The sequence below is a fragment of the Bombyx mori genome, chromosome 12 (assembly GCF_030269925.1).
Source record: "Bombyx mori chromosome 12, ASM3026992v2".
NCBI classification, from domain to species: Eukaryota; Metazoa; Arthropoda; class Insecta; order Lepidoptera; family Bombycidae; genus Bombyx; species Bombyx mori.
Window position 1 is genome coordinate 4,334,389 of NC_085118.1, and position 16,784 is coordinate 4,351,172.

A 16,784-nucleotide genomic window follows, 5' to 3' on the forward strand; every position below is an offset into this window, starting at 1 on the left:
GTTTCCGGTATGCTGTAAGTTCAAAAAATTCAAAAATAGAATACTACTAACCGTTCTATTCTGAAGATTCTTTACTTTACACAGAAGAGTCACAGGATGTCCCACAAGTCCCGTGACGTTGTCCGGAGTACTGGGATCGAAGTATGGTGCGCCAGGGGCTTGAGGCCAATCCTCTAAGAACTCGGTCCGAAATCTCCTTGACGATTCAGAAACCGTGCTCTGATCTCGAGGCCGATTATTACCACTGTCTTGACGACAAACTGCGAACAAATACTGGATTTAATTATATAAATCTTTACTGGTAGTAGGACTCTTGTGAGTTCGCGCGGGTTGGTACCACCGCCCTGCCTATTTCTGCCGTGAAGCAGTAATGCGTTTCGTTTAGAAGGGTAGGGCAGCCGTTGTAACTAGTCTGAGATCTTAGAACTTTTATCTCAAAGTGGGTGGCGCATTTACGTTGTAGATGTCTATGGGCTCCAGTAACCACTTAACACCAGGTGGGCTGTGAGCTCGTCCAACCATCTAAGCAATAAAAAAATAAAAAAAATACTTTTTTTCTCCACATGATATGAAAACTGCTGGGATTAGCAGAGGGGAAGGATTAGGATTAAGAGAGGATTAGCAGCAATTAGACTTATTGAAATATAAACCTTATGAGAAGAATACGGGGTTTATGATTTCGTAGAACCACTTATTTTAAAAGTGATTTATTTCCTTATGTTTTCTCGAGTGCGAGCCGCGAATTTTAAGTAAACATTTTTTTTCAAATAAGTAGTTTAATCAAACTACTTTAATCAAACCATAAGTTATTCGAAACGAAGACACAGTACTGATCCTAAATTTGTTTTCATCTCCTTTATGGAACAACATTTTACTATGACTTAAGCCAATCTTAGTTTAACTATATTTTAAAGACGTTTAAACTTAAAAATTACAATCACAATCTAGTTCATCAAAGAGTTAATACATACTTTTAAACATTCATGCATCATCTTTAATAACATTGACGTTAAATTTACCTGCAGCCCATCGTTACCACAAAAACGCAAGTCTCGAAACTTCGAATTCAGTAATGAATTTTATTCCCAAGACGAAACCATAAAACTGGCTTTTAATTGTGATGAATTTCATTTCGTATCTTTTATCTTAACGTATCTCAGCGTTAACGACCAAAGAGAAATTGTGTCTTCATTCCCTCCCACATTTCAACGTCTTGGCTTGAACAACACTACACACAATAATTCTACTGCTCAAACTTCGGTCGTAACCAGCTAGGTTTTTGGCGCGTTGCGTACCAACAGAACAAAACACGTTCTCTGAAATCAGCAAAGAACTCCGCGAAATTAACTTCAATATTTCGCTGCTTTTGTTCACGGAAACGTAATCGTAAATCAAAAGTTAGTGAATATTTAGACAGCGGGCGTTACACAATAAGCAAGCGATAATTTGATTAATTTAATGAAGAAACTTACTACATAATACGAATAGTCGTATTGTAGTGCCAATCGTTGAAATTTGATGGTGTTATCTATACTAATATTATAAAGAGGAAATATTTGTTTGTTTGTTTCGAATAGGCTCCGAAACTACTGGACCGATTTGAAAAATTCTTTTTCCATTAGAAGCCGACATTGTCCCTGATGAACATAGGCTACTTTTTTTAATTTATTTTTTATTTTATTTTTTTGGTTTCATGTGTGTTTTAATGTTTCCGAAGCGAAGCGAGGGCGGGTCGCTAGTAAAAATAAAAAGGTATTTCTGAATGATTCTCTTATATTTTAATTTTACAAGTCTTATGAAAGCAAATTAATGTAACCTTTACGTTTTACAAGCTCCTAAAACAACGATCGATACAAGAATAATATTTTGTTTTTTAACAACGATCATTTGATACATTATTCCAGAATGGCATTGTCTTCCAAACTAAAAGGATCAAATTAGGTTTGAAATTTTCGGGTGTTTCAAATTTAGCTCCCTAAAGTATTCCGGAACTACAGTAACAAAACAGACAAAGCAAATTAGATTCTTCTACCGTAGCTACTTAGTACTTGTAATGTCTTTGTTCCGAGCGACTCGGAATACCCAATTTCATTATCGACAAGAATGTCGAAATTTTGATTCCATTTCATTAATTTGAATATATTCTTACTAAAATTTCGATAGCCACTTTAATTAAATTCTGCTTCCGTCCCTACATATCCGATAATGGTTTGATTCAATTTAATATTCTTTAAACATCAGATTACATTAAGCTTAATGCCATGAAATACTACCGAAGAAATGAATTTCCTCAAAGAAGATTAAATCTCAATTTTTGCTTTAAATAATTTTAATTGACGTAATTCTTCTTTTTAGACTTTATAAAGAATCAAACTTAATTGAATCATAATTTAAGACAGCATACGATATCTTGGGCCTACGTTTGAATTGAAGACAGCAAAAATAAAATACACAAAATGAAAATCCGTTATCCTTATTTATGTTGCATACTGGGTCGAAACAGTTGAAAACATGCTTCTGATAAACTATCTTGAAACCTGTTTGCATGTTCCCTATACCAATATATTATTATTATATATCTTAAAAATACAGCGAATAAAAAATATGATACGGAGAAACGTATGCAATGTCCAATGGTTTCTCACCAACACGGAAATACATCACCATCTGGTATTACCACTGTAAAGGACGAATTACACAAAAAATCGGAGACGCTTAGGGAAGGCAGATAGGCTATCCAAAGAAATTTAAATTTCATCTAAACAGAAAAATATAACAATCCGTGACAAAATTTGGTCACTCCTAATAAATGTTTGACTTAGTACTCAACTACTGTGTCAGTCCTGTTTTATTGCTCTCGTTAAACATTTAGTAGCGAAATGTTTCCGCATATTAGCACCCGAAACTAATACCTTGATTGCGTGGTCCAACACTAAACTCAGGCCCAACGTAATTCAGATTGTTGTTACAACATTGGCTCAGCTTAGTTACCTACAATAATTCGAAGAGTAAATTTTTTATTTGTTTTATTTATTATTTATTTATTTATTTATGTACACACAAAAAATAAGACATAGTACAGAGTAATAGGAAAATTATGTACAAAGGCACTGCTTATTTCTTTAAGAAATCTCTTCCAGCCGACCTGCGAGAGGATTATGAGAATAATAATTCAAAAACAGTTTTCTTTTTTAGACTTTTTGGTTCACTCATAAATGTAGAATTAGAATTATCACATTTCTTTTGGAATTGCTGCTTTCACCTCAAGGCTGAAACTCCAATTTAACATCTGAAAGGACTGCGTTTATCTGCAGCGCATTTCGGAAAATCGTTTTTATCATGTACCAATTCTAAAACAAATTCCTATCCTCGGGGTGTCAAAAGACTGACATAACTATTTTTGTAGACTCCTCAGCGATAGCTAGTGGTCTGGTTTTTCCAATATCCTTGAACGACGGTAACTATTGACCATTAGCCAAAAATTATCCTCTTCTACTTACTGTGTTAATAAAATTGTATCTACTATGTCATGTGTATCAAACACGTATTTTTCCATTTATTATTTGTTCAAGCCGTAGAAACAACAGCTTTTTAAAGCTATCGCTGGGAGTCAATTTAAACCACCTGACGTTGACGTGGTAATCGGAGCCCACAGATTACTTAACGTAAAAGCTGCCACCCACCTAGAAACTTAAGGTTGCAGTCCAAAGGCATTTAAATAAAAAAGCTCTCTCTCCTAGCTAACAACTCGAATGCAGAACTGTTTGTTACAGCAATCAGCTGGATATCAGTAACTAATGATGCGGATTCAAAATAATTATAGCTTATCATTTATACTTAAAAGTGTATCAAACAATCTCAAATTGTCAATCAATCAATCAAACAACACAAAGTATGAAGACAAACGCAAAGTATGACTTTTTCTAACACAAAAAATATTAAATTTTAAAATTTTGTTTTAGATGTTAGAAATTAAAATAATAATAAACTTTAACTGTCCTACCAAATAATATTATAAGCAATGACATTCGGGATGATGTGAGGATCCTATCTAAAATAGATTCACACCAAACATATTCAGGTATTTAAAAACTATGATGAAATAAGTAGTAACCGACATATATTATGTAACCCTGAAAATATTATACTCAATTTGTAATAGTGTAAGGAACCTATTCATCATTTATTTATAAACCTATTTGTTGCAAAACTACTCATCTTACATTACGAGTATACGTTTTTCATAATAATAACATAATTACTTGTGACATAATTACTCGAGATGCTATCCTATCCACACTTAAAAGCTAAAATTAGATTACACACTTTTATACTCTTTTTGCTTTTTTCCAATAACACTGTCTATTAAAATAAAACGGGTTGTTTTTTAAAGAACATAACAAAAAATGGGTTTCCGTTTTTATAGAAGTAGCCAGAATTTAGTAGTATTTTTGGATTATTTTTCGAACAAAAACCACTGACAAATTGCTTTTAGGAATATGTAAATATAGCCAAAAGTAAATACAAATTAACGTAAATAGTAGTTGAAATAATAGGTAATCTAAAATCACAACTGATAACTATGGTATTCCCAAAATATAGCGAAGCACTGTTCTGTTCCACAATAGGTCTAACAAACATGGTACTCTCAAAGTAGGTCAGCTAAAATAGCTCATAAATTCATCGGTTATGAAAGTATGGCTCACCAATAATGCAGGAAAACAAATTAACCGTGAACAAGCAGACGGCACCCGCAGTGCGCGCCATCGCACCTCAGCTCGAAGGGTGAAGGGTCATCACTCCGGCTCACGAGCGGGGATCATTGCTCCTGGAACAAAAGAATATCTAATAACCTCTGATAACCTAGACGCAGACGGTGATAGAGATGGGAATTGAAGTTTATTTTGGTTGACATTCACCTTCGATTATAGTGTTTTGCTTTCTTGTCTCATTGTACGGTATGTTTATATGCAATTTCTGAGGCCATCAACTATTCAACATGCTATTTGTTAAATGTATAGCTTTCTAAGTATATGGATTTAAATGGCAAATATATTATTTGCATACACTTTTATACGACAGTACTGCATTTATTTGTCAGTCGCCTGTCGTGGCCTACAACCACTTTGACAGGACATAAGACCTATGTACAACGACTAAACATAGACACAGACTAACACAGACACTTGACAAGAATTCAAAAATAAAGAGGAATGGAACGAAAGCGTACGTGACAGTACATTTTTTGACTTCCTAAAAGACGGACACAAACGGGACGACAAGGAACGAATTGACTGTTCATATATAAAATAGACGACAAAAGAACTAATCGACCGCTCAAGTGGTCCTTCGACCGTTCAGTCGCCTCATATGGAAGATTCCCGGCGTGTTTCAATCAAGCGATGCGATCTGGTAAAAGTTTAAATCTTCTGCTGATAGGCTCAGATTATCAAAATAAATATTCACATTCCTTCCGTGCATTCCAAGTCCTTGGAACTACTGATTTTCATGAATAGTACGTTTCGAGCGATAATTTTTAGCACCTACTAACTTGAGTTCTAGATTATACCGCCATTCAGACTATTTCCTGAGTGATACGACACATCATTCTTCAAGCGAAATTTGAAGAGCTCTCAGACTTTATCGTGTAGGTAGGTAACTATTAAGTATCCTCGCTCGTCATCTTAGGAATTAAAAAATGCAATACATTTTCACACGAAGAATTTCGCAATGAAAGAATATCAATGTATAAAAGTTAAACATCGAGGAGGTCATACGGCTAGTTACTGAAATTTGCCTTTTACTACTGTAAAGTAATCACGTGTTCCAGTTTACGACTGAATAGCGGCTTTAGGATACAATTGAAACTTCAACCATAGGTCTTGTAAGGAATTTTTCAGGCATTTCCACTTTTACCACTTTTGACTGTAAGATCTTACATATCAAGCTAATGATGTTATAACATCCATGTTATGATAATAATTAATTCAGACCGTTTGTTGTTTCTATGAAATACTTAGTGCCAATACAAGAATAAAAACAACAACACGAAAATTGACTCTAAGAACCAATTGTAGACATACATTTCTTACACAATAACACAGCAAAAACTTCGTAGACCAAGTAAATGGGCCTCATGTCACTGTCCATTAAACAATAGAGCCATTACGTTCAACGTAATATAGAAGGGAAATGAAACAATTTGTCCTCACCAGAAGCGTAGTGTAAACAAGACAGATGGCTTCCAACGTTATACATCATATTTTAGACCCTGAGATTTTCCTTTTACGATTAATAAAGGACTTAATAAATTATTTTTTATTTCACTTTTAACTTCTTTATTTTTTAAAGTCAGACTCGGTGTACGTGTTGCCTCATTTTATTATCTGCTAGACGTGCACAATGGTTTCAAAGTCGTTAAAGAAATACGCCTTTTCTTTTAAATGAAATAATTTGCATTTTCTGGGGATAAAGTGCTGTCACTGTCTGATCCATACACTATCAGTCAGTAAATTTCTAGATGCATTAATGACATTATTAAGATTGCTTATATACAGCGTCTACGACGAGAAGACTAGGCATCTAGGACGAGAAGTCCATGACGAGGTCTATGAAAAAAAAAATTAAACAAATTTGTGGAACTGCAGTAGAGTTTTCTTGGCAAAGCTATTTTGAATCTTATTTTTATATTTTCATCGAATTCGTAATACTTAGTTTCACGCACGGCTCAATTTGTTGATTCGGAAGTTTGTATTAAGGTTGCATGGTTTGGAAATAGCTAATGTTATATATGATAATGTACAAATTGTGTTATTTTAAAAACTGTTTTACAAGTTTTTTTTTAATATATCAGCCAACCTTTCTCTATTTTAAGGCTATATTGCGCAATATCGTAATACTTAGGTTGTCACTGATTGATAATAGATTTGGTATAAAGGATATTCATCGTACTTTCTGACTTCGATATAAAGACTTTACCACGATTTCAACTAAATACATATTAAAATTAATTATCTATTTGAAATTGCGACCTATACATTATTTATATCAAAACTTAACTAGTAGCGTTTTCTCCTTTTTTTTCGCATTATTGCTATAAATATTTATTATTTCATTAAAACGTTTTTGGAAACGCGTATGTTTTATCGAACGTCAAAAAACAAATGTAAAACATAAAATGAATCTGAGGCTTGAGGTGTCTGTGATTAAGGTCCAATTTCGATTATTGCTCGAACAGTAGGAAATAATTGAACTATAGTAGTGATTGAGATATAGCAATTTAGATATTCTGGAATATATAATATATCATTTTTTTCTATCTTAATCTATTATTGTTCCTGTATTTTGATCAATACTGGGTGTAAGGTCGCCGTTCTACTCATTTAGGAGTAAAGCCTCTATTTGAATAAAAATTAGATCTAGAAGCTATAAATCTATATAGTTTTAAATGGACTCAATTTAAGACAGGAAGTCGAAGTTTCATGTGTCAGCCGTCGAGGTCCCATCTTTTTAACTACGTCGCGACAGAAAGGATGATGATACTTCTCCGAGTAGATTTACTATTTATGTCAATTGGCGATGGCAGTACGCGTGTATAATAACTCTGAGAACGCTGTTGTCAAGTTTCCGTTAAGCCCAACACCCACGGGAAGAAATAGGTGCTGCTATTCTAGATCGAAACCACACAGCCGAAACTGCAACTGCTTGAAATTAAGTATAACATGACTTCATAGAAAAAATCCATTTCTCTTAAATTTTATTTGGCGAAGCTACTTATGAGTATAAGAACAAATTATAATGAGAATCAGAGCAGGTAATTCTTTTAATTATGATTCTATGACTTTAATTACGACTACAACAATTTTTATTTACACTAATATTATGATATCAAATATTCAAAATAATTAACTTCATCTTTAAATTAAAATTAAAAGCATAGATTACTTTCGAGAAATCTACGCTTAAGTATATTTATTTTTACTAATCAAAAACCTAAATTTTCTTTTTTTTGTGTAAACAAATCTTATCTTTTTCATATAACAAAAAACTTTTTAGTTCAACGATTTTTATATCGCAATCAAAATTCAGCACCTTGATATCTCCTTAGTTCGGTACAAAGTTAAAAACCAACGACATCCTGTTTGGTTTCCAAGAACAAACAAACAAAGAACATTTCGGTTAATAAGCTGAAGTTTTTTTTTTTACTTTGGAAATTACTCCTTTTATCATTTTCTCCTCTTATTTGCAAACAAGGGACCTCTGTAATTTTGGGATAGTGACAATGTTTTACATCATCGCAAGAGTCGAAGTCTCCATTGTATTGTTTAACAGGAGCCCAATCCTCCAAACCACACAGCAGCCGCACCACGGGAAAAACTAGTCAAAATAGCGATACCTGTCTTTGTAGTCTGGGTCCGTTTTGGGACAGAAGAAAATCAAAGAAATTCCGCCTATACGTTGGGCGCAGTACATAGATCAAATCGGATTTGAATCGGTAAAATTAATTATCGCTCAAAAACCTTCGACCAAGCCTAGGATGGCATAACAATTCAATGGAGATTTACGGGGGAAAAGTGACGCTGTACCTACATAATGTTTTACACCACCATTGATTACACAAACCTAAATTTTTGTGGGTTTGATGTTGCTTATCATCAAGATCATTCTTTCAGCGTAAGTCATTTATAAACATTAATCTGGTACGTATTTATATAGATGCTTTCAGGATTTGAACCCTGGTCTAGTCGCTTAAACTTTTTAAATGATAATCAGATGAAGTACAGTAATCCCCCCTATAACACGGTAGATTAGTAGCGCGTTGTAGGAGTGTTCTCGCATAACGCGCTTGTATGACCCCATATAACGCGTTATGTAAAAATATAATATATATAAAAATGTAATATAATATAACCAACGCTTTTACAATTCAAAAAGTAGGAGCACAATTTTAATAAATTAATTTCATTTACTTTTAGAACAATAAAATTGACACAATGTGCAAAGTTCCGCAAAACTAATTATGAACTATATAAATCATTATAAATTTCACAGTACACAGATATAACGCGTGAAATCCCCGCGTTATATGCGGGAATACCCATGTTATACGAAGGACTGAAATCGCGTAATATGAAAATGCGTTATAAGAGTACCGTGTTATAAGGGGGATTACTGTATGTATAATGCATTATTTTCCGTTAACAAACCCTAAGATAAAAAGATGTAATTGAACTTCTTTTACATTTCCAGCAATCCTATAAATAAGATGAATAGCGGTGATCTGTCATTTAGATTAATGAAATGTACCTTGGTGCCTCGATACTGCTTAAAGTGTCTCATTATACATTTTGTTTGGCGTTTGGGCCTGTTCACGTTCATTCAATCAAACGTTGTTGTGTTCTCCTTTTTTTTTTTTTTTTTTTTTTTTTATTGCCCTTGTAGGCAGACGAGCATACGGCCCACCTGATGGTGAGTGGTTACCGTCGCCCATGGACTTCAGCAATGCCAGGGGCAGAGCCAAGCCGCTGCCTACCGCTTAATACTCTCCACAAGCCTCGTTTGAAGAAGGACATGTCATAGCGCTCGGGAAACACCGTGGAGGGGAGCTCATTCCATAGCCGGATGGTACGTGGCAAAAAAGACCTCTGGAAACGCACTGTGGATGACCGCAGTGGCTCCAGGTAGTATGGATGAACTCTACTCCGGTGGCGGGCGGTGCGATGGTAAAAACGAGATGCCGGTATCATCTCGAACAATTCCTCAGAGCACTCCCCATGGAACATACGGTACAAAATACAGAGGGAACCGAAGTCCCTCCGCAGACCCAGAGGTTCCAAACGATCCGTGAGACCGGGATTATCGACAATCCGAACGGCCCTCCTCTGTATGGAGTCAAATGGAAGAAGCTGGTATTTGGGAGCCCCGGCCCAGAGATGGGAGCAGTACTCCACGCGAGGCCGGACTTGTGCTTTATAAAGCAAAAGCCTTTGTCCAGGCGTGAAGTACCGCTTCGCTCTGTTGAGGACTCCCAGCATTTTGGACGCCAACTTGGCTTTGCCTTCCAAATGACTCCGAAACTGGACATCGCTCGAAATGTCGACCCCAAGTATCCCAATACTCTCGGAAGGTTGCAGGGATACTCCTTGGAATTGCGGCGCCATGACAAAGGGGTCCTTCTTCGCAGTGAACGCGCAAACTTGTGTCTTTAACGGGTTGAATTGAACCAAGTTCAATTCACCCCATTTGGAGACTCCTTACATTAGTCCGGTGAATATTTGCATGATACTACATTATTGTAACCTGGAAGTGGTCATCAGGCATTCCCTTGGCGACCCGTCTGTGGCAAAGCCACTAAGAGCACCGCACGCTTTTTTTTTCTTTTTTTCCCCTACTTATGCTGATAGCCTTGAGAGGCTATTTCAGCTACTCCTTGGCGTGTACGTGAGCTCACGGGGCGCAAACCGGGAGTGTTGCTAACACTGGACCTAGCAAGAGCAGTGCTTCGCAGAATCTACCACCGGATCGGAAACGCGACCCACTGAGAAGATCCGGCGAGAAAGTCAGTGGGCACACCGCACGCATTAGCTTTACTACATCTGCTTTCTGTACGTGAACAAACTAGGCATGTGACTTCCATTTTTTTTTTGCGATTAATTAGTTCATTAACTCTGATAAAAACTACTTGGTTTCTTTTTTTTCCTACCTATGCTGATAGCCTTAAGAGGCTATTTCAGCTTCGCCCTAACGTGTGTAGGTGAGCTCACGGGGCTCAAGCCAGAGTGATGCTAACACTGACTCTAGCAAGAGCAGTGCTTTGCAGAATCTACCACCGGATCGGAAACGCGACCCACTGAGAAGATCCGGTGAAAAAAGCTTGCCAAATTAAGCAACAGCATATTAATATTTTTAATTATGTTAAAACTACGTACTTCACATTTCCACATAAATAACCATTCTGATCTTTTTTTTTAACGCTGGGGAATCCATTTACGCATACCCGGTCGAGAGGGGTAATAGACCGGGTTATGTCGGACTCCGGCGCCTCCAGAGAAGAAGAGGGAGAAAAGGAAGACCAAAGTCCTCCTCCTCTTCCAATTCCTACCGGGAGACTACGCCTTGAGAAAGGCGCGCGGGGCACTGCGCGGTTTCTACCACGCAGGACCCGCCCCACAAAACCGACTACCGACTAAACCCCATCGAGCTCCACCACTCCGACTCCACGAAACCTACGGTACCGCACAATGCGCGCCGCAGGCTCGCCGTCGCCGGTACCCGTCCTGACAATAGGACGGGATCCCATCCCCGGGAAGATCCCATAGGACGTCGTCTCGGGAAACACACCATGAGTGGCGCATAGGAGCCACCTTGCGCCGCCTCACCACGGAACCGACAGCAGAGCACCGGGCGCCCCCGCACCCAGTACCCAACAGTCCCTACAGGAGATTAACGGGAGCATCGTGCCCGTGTCGCCCACCCCACCTTCTTCACTGAGGAGCCGAAGAGGGATCCCACTCCCTTTCGCGCTCCTCAGCCTCGCGGAACGCCATGACCAGGTCGCAAAATCTGGCCATGGCCTCCCACGAACTCTCGTCCTCTAGCATGCGGGCAATGACAGCCCGCAAGGAGAGGTCCCTCCCCAGCACCGCGATGAGATCTCGCCGCGGGTGCTCCCAACGTGGGCACGCTTCGAGTGCGAACCATTCTGACCTAACCCGACCATAATAGATCAAATGACACAAATAGAAGCGAATTGATTTCTGTGTTCAGACTTATTCGTTTTGCGTTCATTCGGAGCACGATAGAACGATCCCGAATAGCGAATTCAAGCATTGTTTGATTAATTCACTAATGCATTCATCACTCTTGCTTTATTTGCGTTCGGACGTTTTCATTTCCACCGAAAGATGCTGAATGAAAAACAAACGAATCAAATCTAAGCTGGATGTTATTAACATACACATTTATCAGATTTTGTTTAGATTTATTCATTGAATTGTAATAATATATTGTTGAACTATCTTGATAAATTTTAAAATAATTAATTTAAAGAACTATTATTTTTGTCGTTGAGTTGAATGTTCCTTGTAATCACATTAACTTCCTTATTCATTTTGATTGAAATCTCAGATAAGCGTTCTTTATCATACTGTTTTATTCATAAAGATCACATCTAAATCCAAAAAAGAGAACATAATTATGTATTTGTTGATAATGTGTTGTCAATGTGGAAATCTAGGTCATAAATGAAAAGAAAAATCAATAACATTTTTTCCCAATACTATCAAACTTTATAAAGAACTCCACCTCCTCTGAACTGTCCCCTACTGAAATTGCGTCATCTAAGGTTATTTTAAGGATATACACCTTTTTCTACGTGAAGGAAAGCTAGTAGCTTTGCGTGAAATGCCCATTGTAATCCTATAAAGCCTTCCGACTACGCTGGTGTTTCTATTCCATAGATTCTAACCACATTTTGTAAGGAAATATGTACATAACAAAATACTTAATAAATACAAAGTCTTCAGGAAAGAGTTTCAAGTTGAAGGAATAATATCAATACATATTATAACAAATAGTGAAATCCCCAATTGTGTACATTAAAAAATAATTATTACAAAAATAGAAAGGGCCGTAACTAAAGAAGAATAATAAAAAACATTAATAACCATTTTTTAGGATTAATTAATTGATTAATTGAATTTTTTTTCATTTAATAATATTAATAATAATTTACCAACAATGTTCAGCGTAAGGCTTTCTTCTTTCGCTAATTTTCGATGTACCAATTTTTTTTTTTTTTCTATTTTCGTTTCTTCTGTTAATAGTTAGAAGTTACATAGCAAATACAGTTAATTTTTCGAAAGGAAACCTGGTTGTGGTACTATTTCATGCCCAATCCACTTAATCGACCGATTTGTATGAAGATTGGTATAGAAAGAGATTGAACCTTAGGACATAGACTGCCCAGTCCCATGGCTAAGTACAAGTGTTCGCCTAGACGCGTAGATGGTAGAAAGTGTATTCCCCGTGAGAGAATCTTCGTAAAGCTAAAATCTTAAAAAAAACAAACAAAGGTATCACCGTTCTGTCTATTTCTACATCTTAGTATGGGTGTGAACTTTAAAGACTCCGGAAACCACATAGCACTAGGTGAGTCGTGTTGTCATTCACCTATCCATAGATCTAATGAGAAAAAGAAAAAAAAAATGCCAAAACAAAACTAACACTCAACTTAATATTATATTATTATGTAATAAAATAATACTTACTTAAATTAGTAGCCATCTATAAACGCCAGTTTAATGTCGATATATAGTTATATCGATAACTCATTATACATACATTATTTACTGTGCACAAAAGTCCGTCACCCGTGACCATGAAATTCATAAAGCATTCGAAACGTCGGAAATAACAAAATAACAATAAAAAACCCTAGAATGAGCCGTAAAAGTAGTTTTAATCATGTCTACGAATCGCAAAAACCGAAGAGAATCGATATTATACCCTGTAAAATCAAAAGACCAACAACTTGAAACTAAGCGATATCAATCGTAAAGACGTTTGGGGAAGCACAGATAAAACACCAAATTATATTTGCGCGATGTTTTGCAGAGGTTAACATCAATACACGTTCAGTAATTTGGTAGGCGTGATTGTAATTTGTGCTAAATTCAGCGAAGTCATTCTGATTCTTATACATTGAAGATACTTCTTCAACCGTGAGGTAGTGCCCGCAATGTACCGGAAAAATTTTAATCTTACCTGTGCTGCACAGGATATCTCTCTTCTCTATAGACAAGATTTTGTAACTATGCACTTGTTCCCCGAATATTTATTTTCTGTTTCAGCGAAAAGTATGAGTATCACGGCAAGGAACATGTGATACTTCTTTAGTGTCTAAAATATCTAAGAACAAGTAAATCGACTACTATAAAACGTCGGTCTGGACATTTATCAGACAATACATATCACCTAGTTCAAGCACAGATGCACATTATGATTGTGTTTCTACTTCTATGTTAATAATAAATTAATAAATAAATAAAATAAATACAGGTGTCCGATTCCGGTACCTTGAGCAGTGTAACTTCTCCATCTCTCATGCCTCACTCATTTTATTTTATACCTTAAGCCTCTAACTAATTCGTATCCTATCTTGGCCGACCAAATCGTTTTTCTTTATTCCTGGGGTTAAATCGCAGGATTTTCACTTCGAGAATCAGGGTTTTAAGATGGTATATAAGAGTAGAACCAACTGGACACATTTATTGGTCTTATTATTTATTTTATTGTTTATTTGGTGAACGAACTCACGGGTCCAATAGCGTTAAGTCGCTCATAAAAATCACACTATGAATAGTGCCATATACATTTGAAACGTTTGATTTAAAAATAAATAGAAAATATAAAATTTAAAGTGAATCTAAATCTCAAAGCGTCAATTTCATTATTGTTGAAACTTGAGCATTGGGTCTATACCAGTGGCAACAGTTATTTACGTTTTAAAACGCTTCTTTTGCTATATTTTTCCATTGCTATCTATATATATATACTAATATTATAAAGAGGAAAGATTTGTTTGTTTGTTTCTATTGAATAGGCTCCGAAACTACTGAACCGATTTGAAAAATTCTTTCACTGTTTGGAAGCTACACTATTCCTGAGTGACATAGGCTATAATAACCTTTTTTGAAAAAAATTAGGGATCGTTATTAAAACTCTAATAATGTAACCCAAGGTGTAAAAAAATTACCTAAAATATTCTTTACAACGCGTGCCCTGTGAAAACTGTTGATGATAGAATAAAATAAGGTACTACGACTTTTCGAACACATTATTATTTACAAAAAGTATCGCGACAGCGTATGTCTAACTATTATAGTTATGCCGCAATAAGTGTTATTTTATTTAAAAAAATAAAACAACGTCATATATCGTTGAAATTTTTGTTAAAGACCCGAGCGGAGCCGGAGCCAGCCGCTTGTATTTTATATAAATGATCACAACAAATGACGAGGTCAATATCTTGAGTAGATGAAAAAAATATGGGGTACCAGTACGAAGTCTTAACGTAACTGCCATACGATAGTTGCATTTAGTTCTGACATTTTACTTACAGGGTGACCGGCGATATTTTTACTTCTCTCACATAACATTACCCAAAGAAACGACACAACAAACATTCGTATAGATGTAGACGAAGATTTATTAACCCTTCAGTTCTTTGAAGAACGACTAACAGGCTTAAGAGTCAAAAGTAACTAAATCACGATATTCCACGAACCTACATTAAACTTCCGCAACGAAATAACGTTCTTTGATCTTTAGAGAACTCTTCCAATGTCGAAAATGTAATTACACCTCTCGTATAAGAGAGTTTTCGATTCTCTATTCTGTATAGAGTCAATTACGCTCACTTATTTACATGTTACCAAGTTACGTAGAAATGTTAAGGACAGATCTTTCTTAAGCCTCGTTTTTGTGTTGCAATATTACACAATATATAACACAAAAAATTTGAATAATACAACTTAAAGTTATGGGCCAATTCTAACTGTTTATCACTGGAATCACTATCAACCGAATATACATAAGGTATCAATTAGGTTTGAAATTTCAAACGGTACTTATTATATTTTTGGTAGGTGCTTAATAATGCAGACCTGTTTTCTGTCACCACAATAATATCTATCAAATGTACTAATTCTAATTTTATGAATGTTTTGTAAAAGTTTTTTCTTCGTGGTAAATTTTATTTCCGAACTTGTGGCAATGCTATGACTATTTATTGAAAGCATCTTTAAATCCTAAATTTAATCAAAACTTCTTGACTTTGACTGAACCAATGTTCGTGCTTCGAGGCAGTCCTCGAAGCACCAAAGCAATAAAAAAAAAAAAAAAAACTTCTTTTGTAATACTGCATCCTAGGCTCTTTTTAATATTTTGTTCTAAATTTAAATGACATATCCTTCTTCAAACGAGGCTTGTGGAGAGTACTTACCGATACGCAGTTCCTTGGCTCTGCCCCTGGCATTGCTAAAATCCATGGGCGACGGTAACCACTCACCATCAGGTGGGCCGTATGCTAGTCTGCCTACACGGGCAATAAAAAAAAACACCGTAATGATTGTTTGATTCGCATATATTGCATTCCAAAGTTGGATAAATTATATATTTATGAATTTTTTTTTAAGGGATTTTATGACCTGGTAACTGAGACCTTTAAGTCATGTCATTTTATTTTATAGGTATTCATATGTTTATGAAAAATGATATTATGGAGTGAAATACAATGAAGATGATTAATTTGAGACATTAATCAACTGGGATGAAATTAAATGAAATGAAATGGGATGAAATATAATCTCAGTAAAATGGTGGTCATTTACTAAGATTCAGTGGACTTTTTGGAGGATCCCGAGATGTTACGTGCAGCGGCTTTATTTCATTTTCCCACCTTTGTGCACTTTCACATATATTAAACAGTTAATAAACCACCGTTATTACACATTTAAACCCGAAGAAACACTAAATAGACACACAACTTCACTCCTCGCGTTCCCGCCAAAAAGTCTTATGAAATATTTACTGAAATAATCTTATATACCTCTATTTACAAATGTCAATGACAAAAAGCAGCTTAGTAAACAGTACGGAGTTTCAACCGACGGACCACGGAGTAGGGTTGACCAAGCTGACGCTCCGAACTTTTCGGGCTAGCAAGGTCATACATTGTTTGAAGGCCGGCCGCGGGATTAGACTCTTAAGTAGTGTGTGCCATT

General features: G+C 36.0%; 1 protein-coding gene and 1 long non-coding RNA gene across 2 annotated transcripts in view; both read right to left on the minus strand.

Annotated features, from left to right (window-relative positions):
* LOC101737162 (carcinoembryonic antigen-related cell adhesion molecule 1) overlaps positions 1-16,784 on the minus strand; it is a 47,456-nt gene that overhangs the window by 17,390 nt on the left and 13,282 nt on the right. Inside the window, exons 2-3 of the mRNA XM_004929394.5 lie at positions 4,707-4,828; positions 52-260 (exon numbers count right to left, since the gene is read on the minus strand). Of these exons, the coding sequence (XP_004929451.1) occupies positions 52-260; positions 4,707-4,767 (270 nt within the window). The 5' untranslated portion in view covers positions 4,768-4,828. The remainder of the gene's footprint in view (positions 1-51; positions 261-4,706; positions 4,829-16,784) is intronic.
* On the minus strand, positions 11,960-13,493 carry LOC134199894 (uncharacterized). Its single transcript, XR_009974562.1, has 2 exons — positions 13,269-13,493; positions 11,960-12,169 (listed from the first exon to the last, which is right to left on the minus strand). It is a non-coding gene; the product is annotated as an uncharacterized LOC134199894 (long non-coding RNA).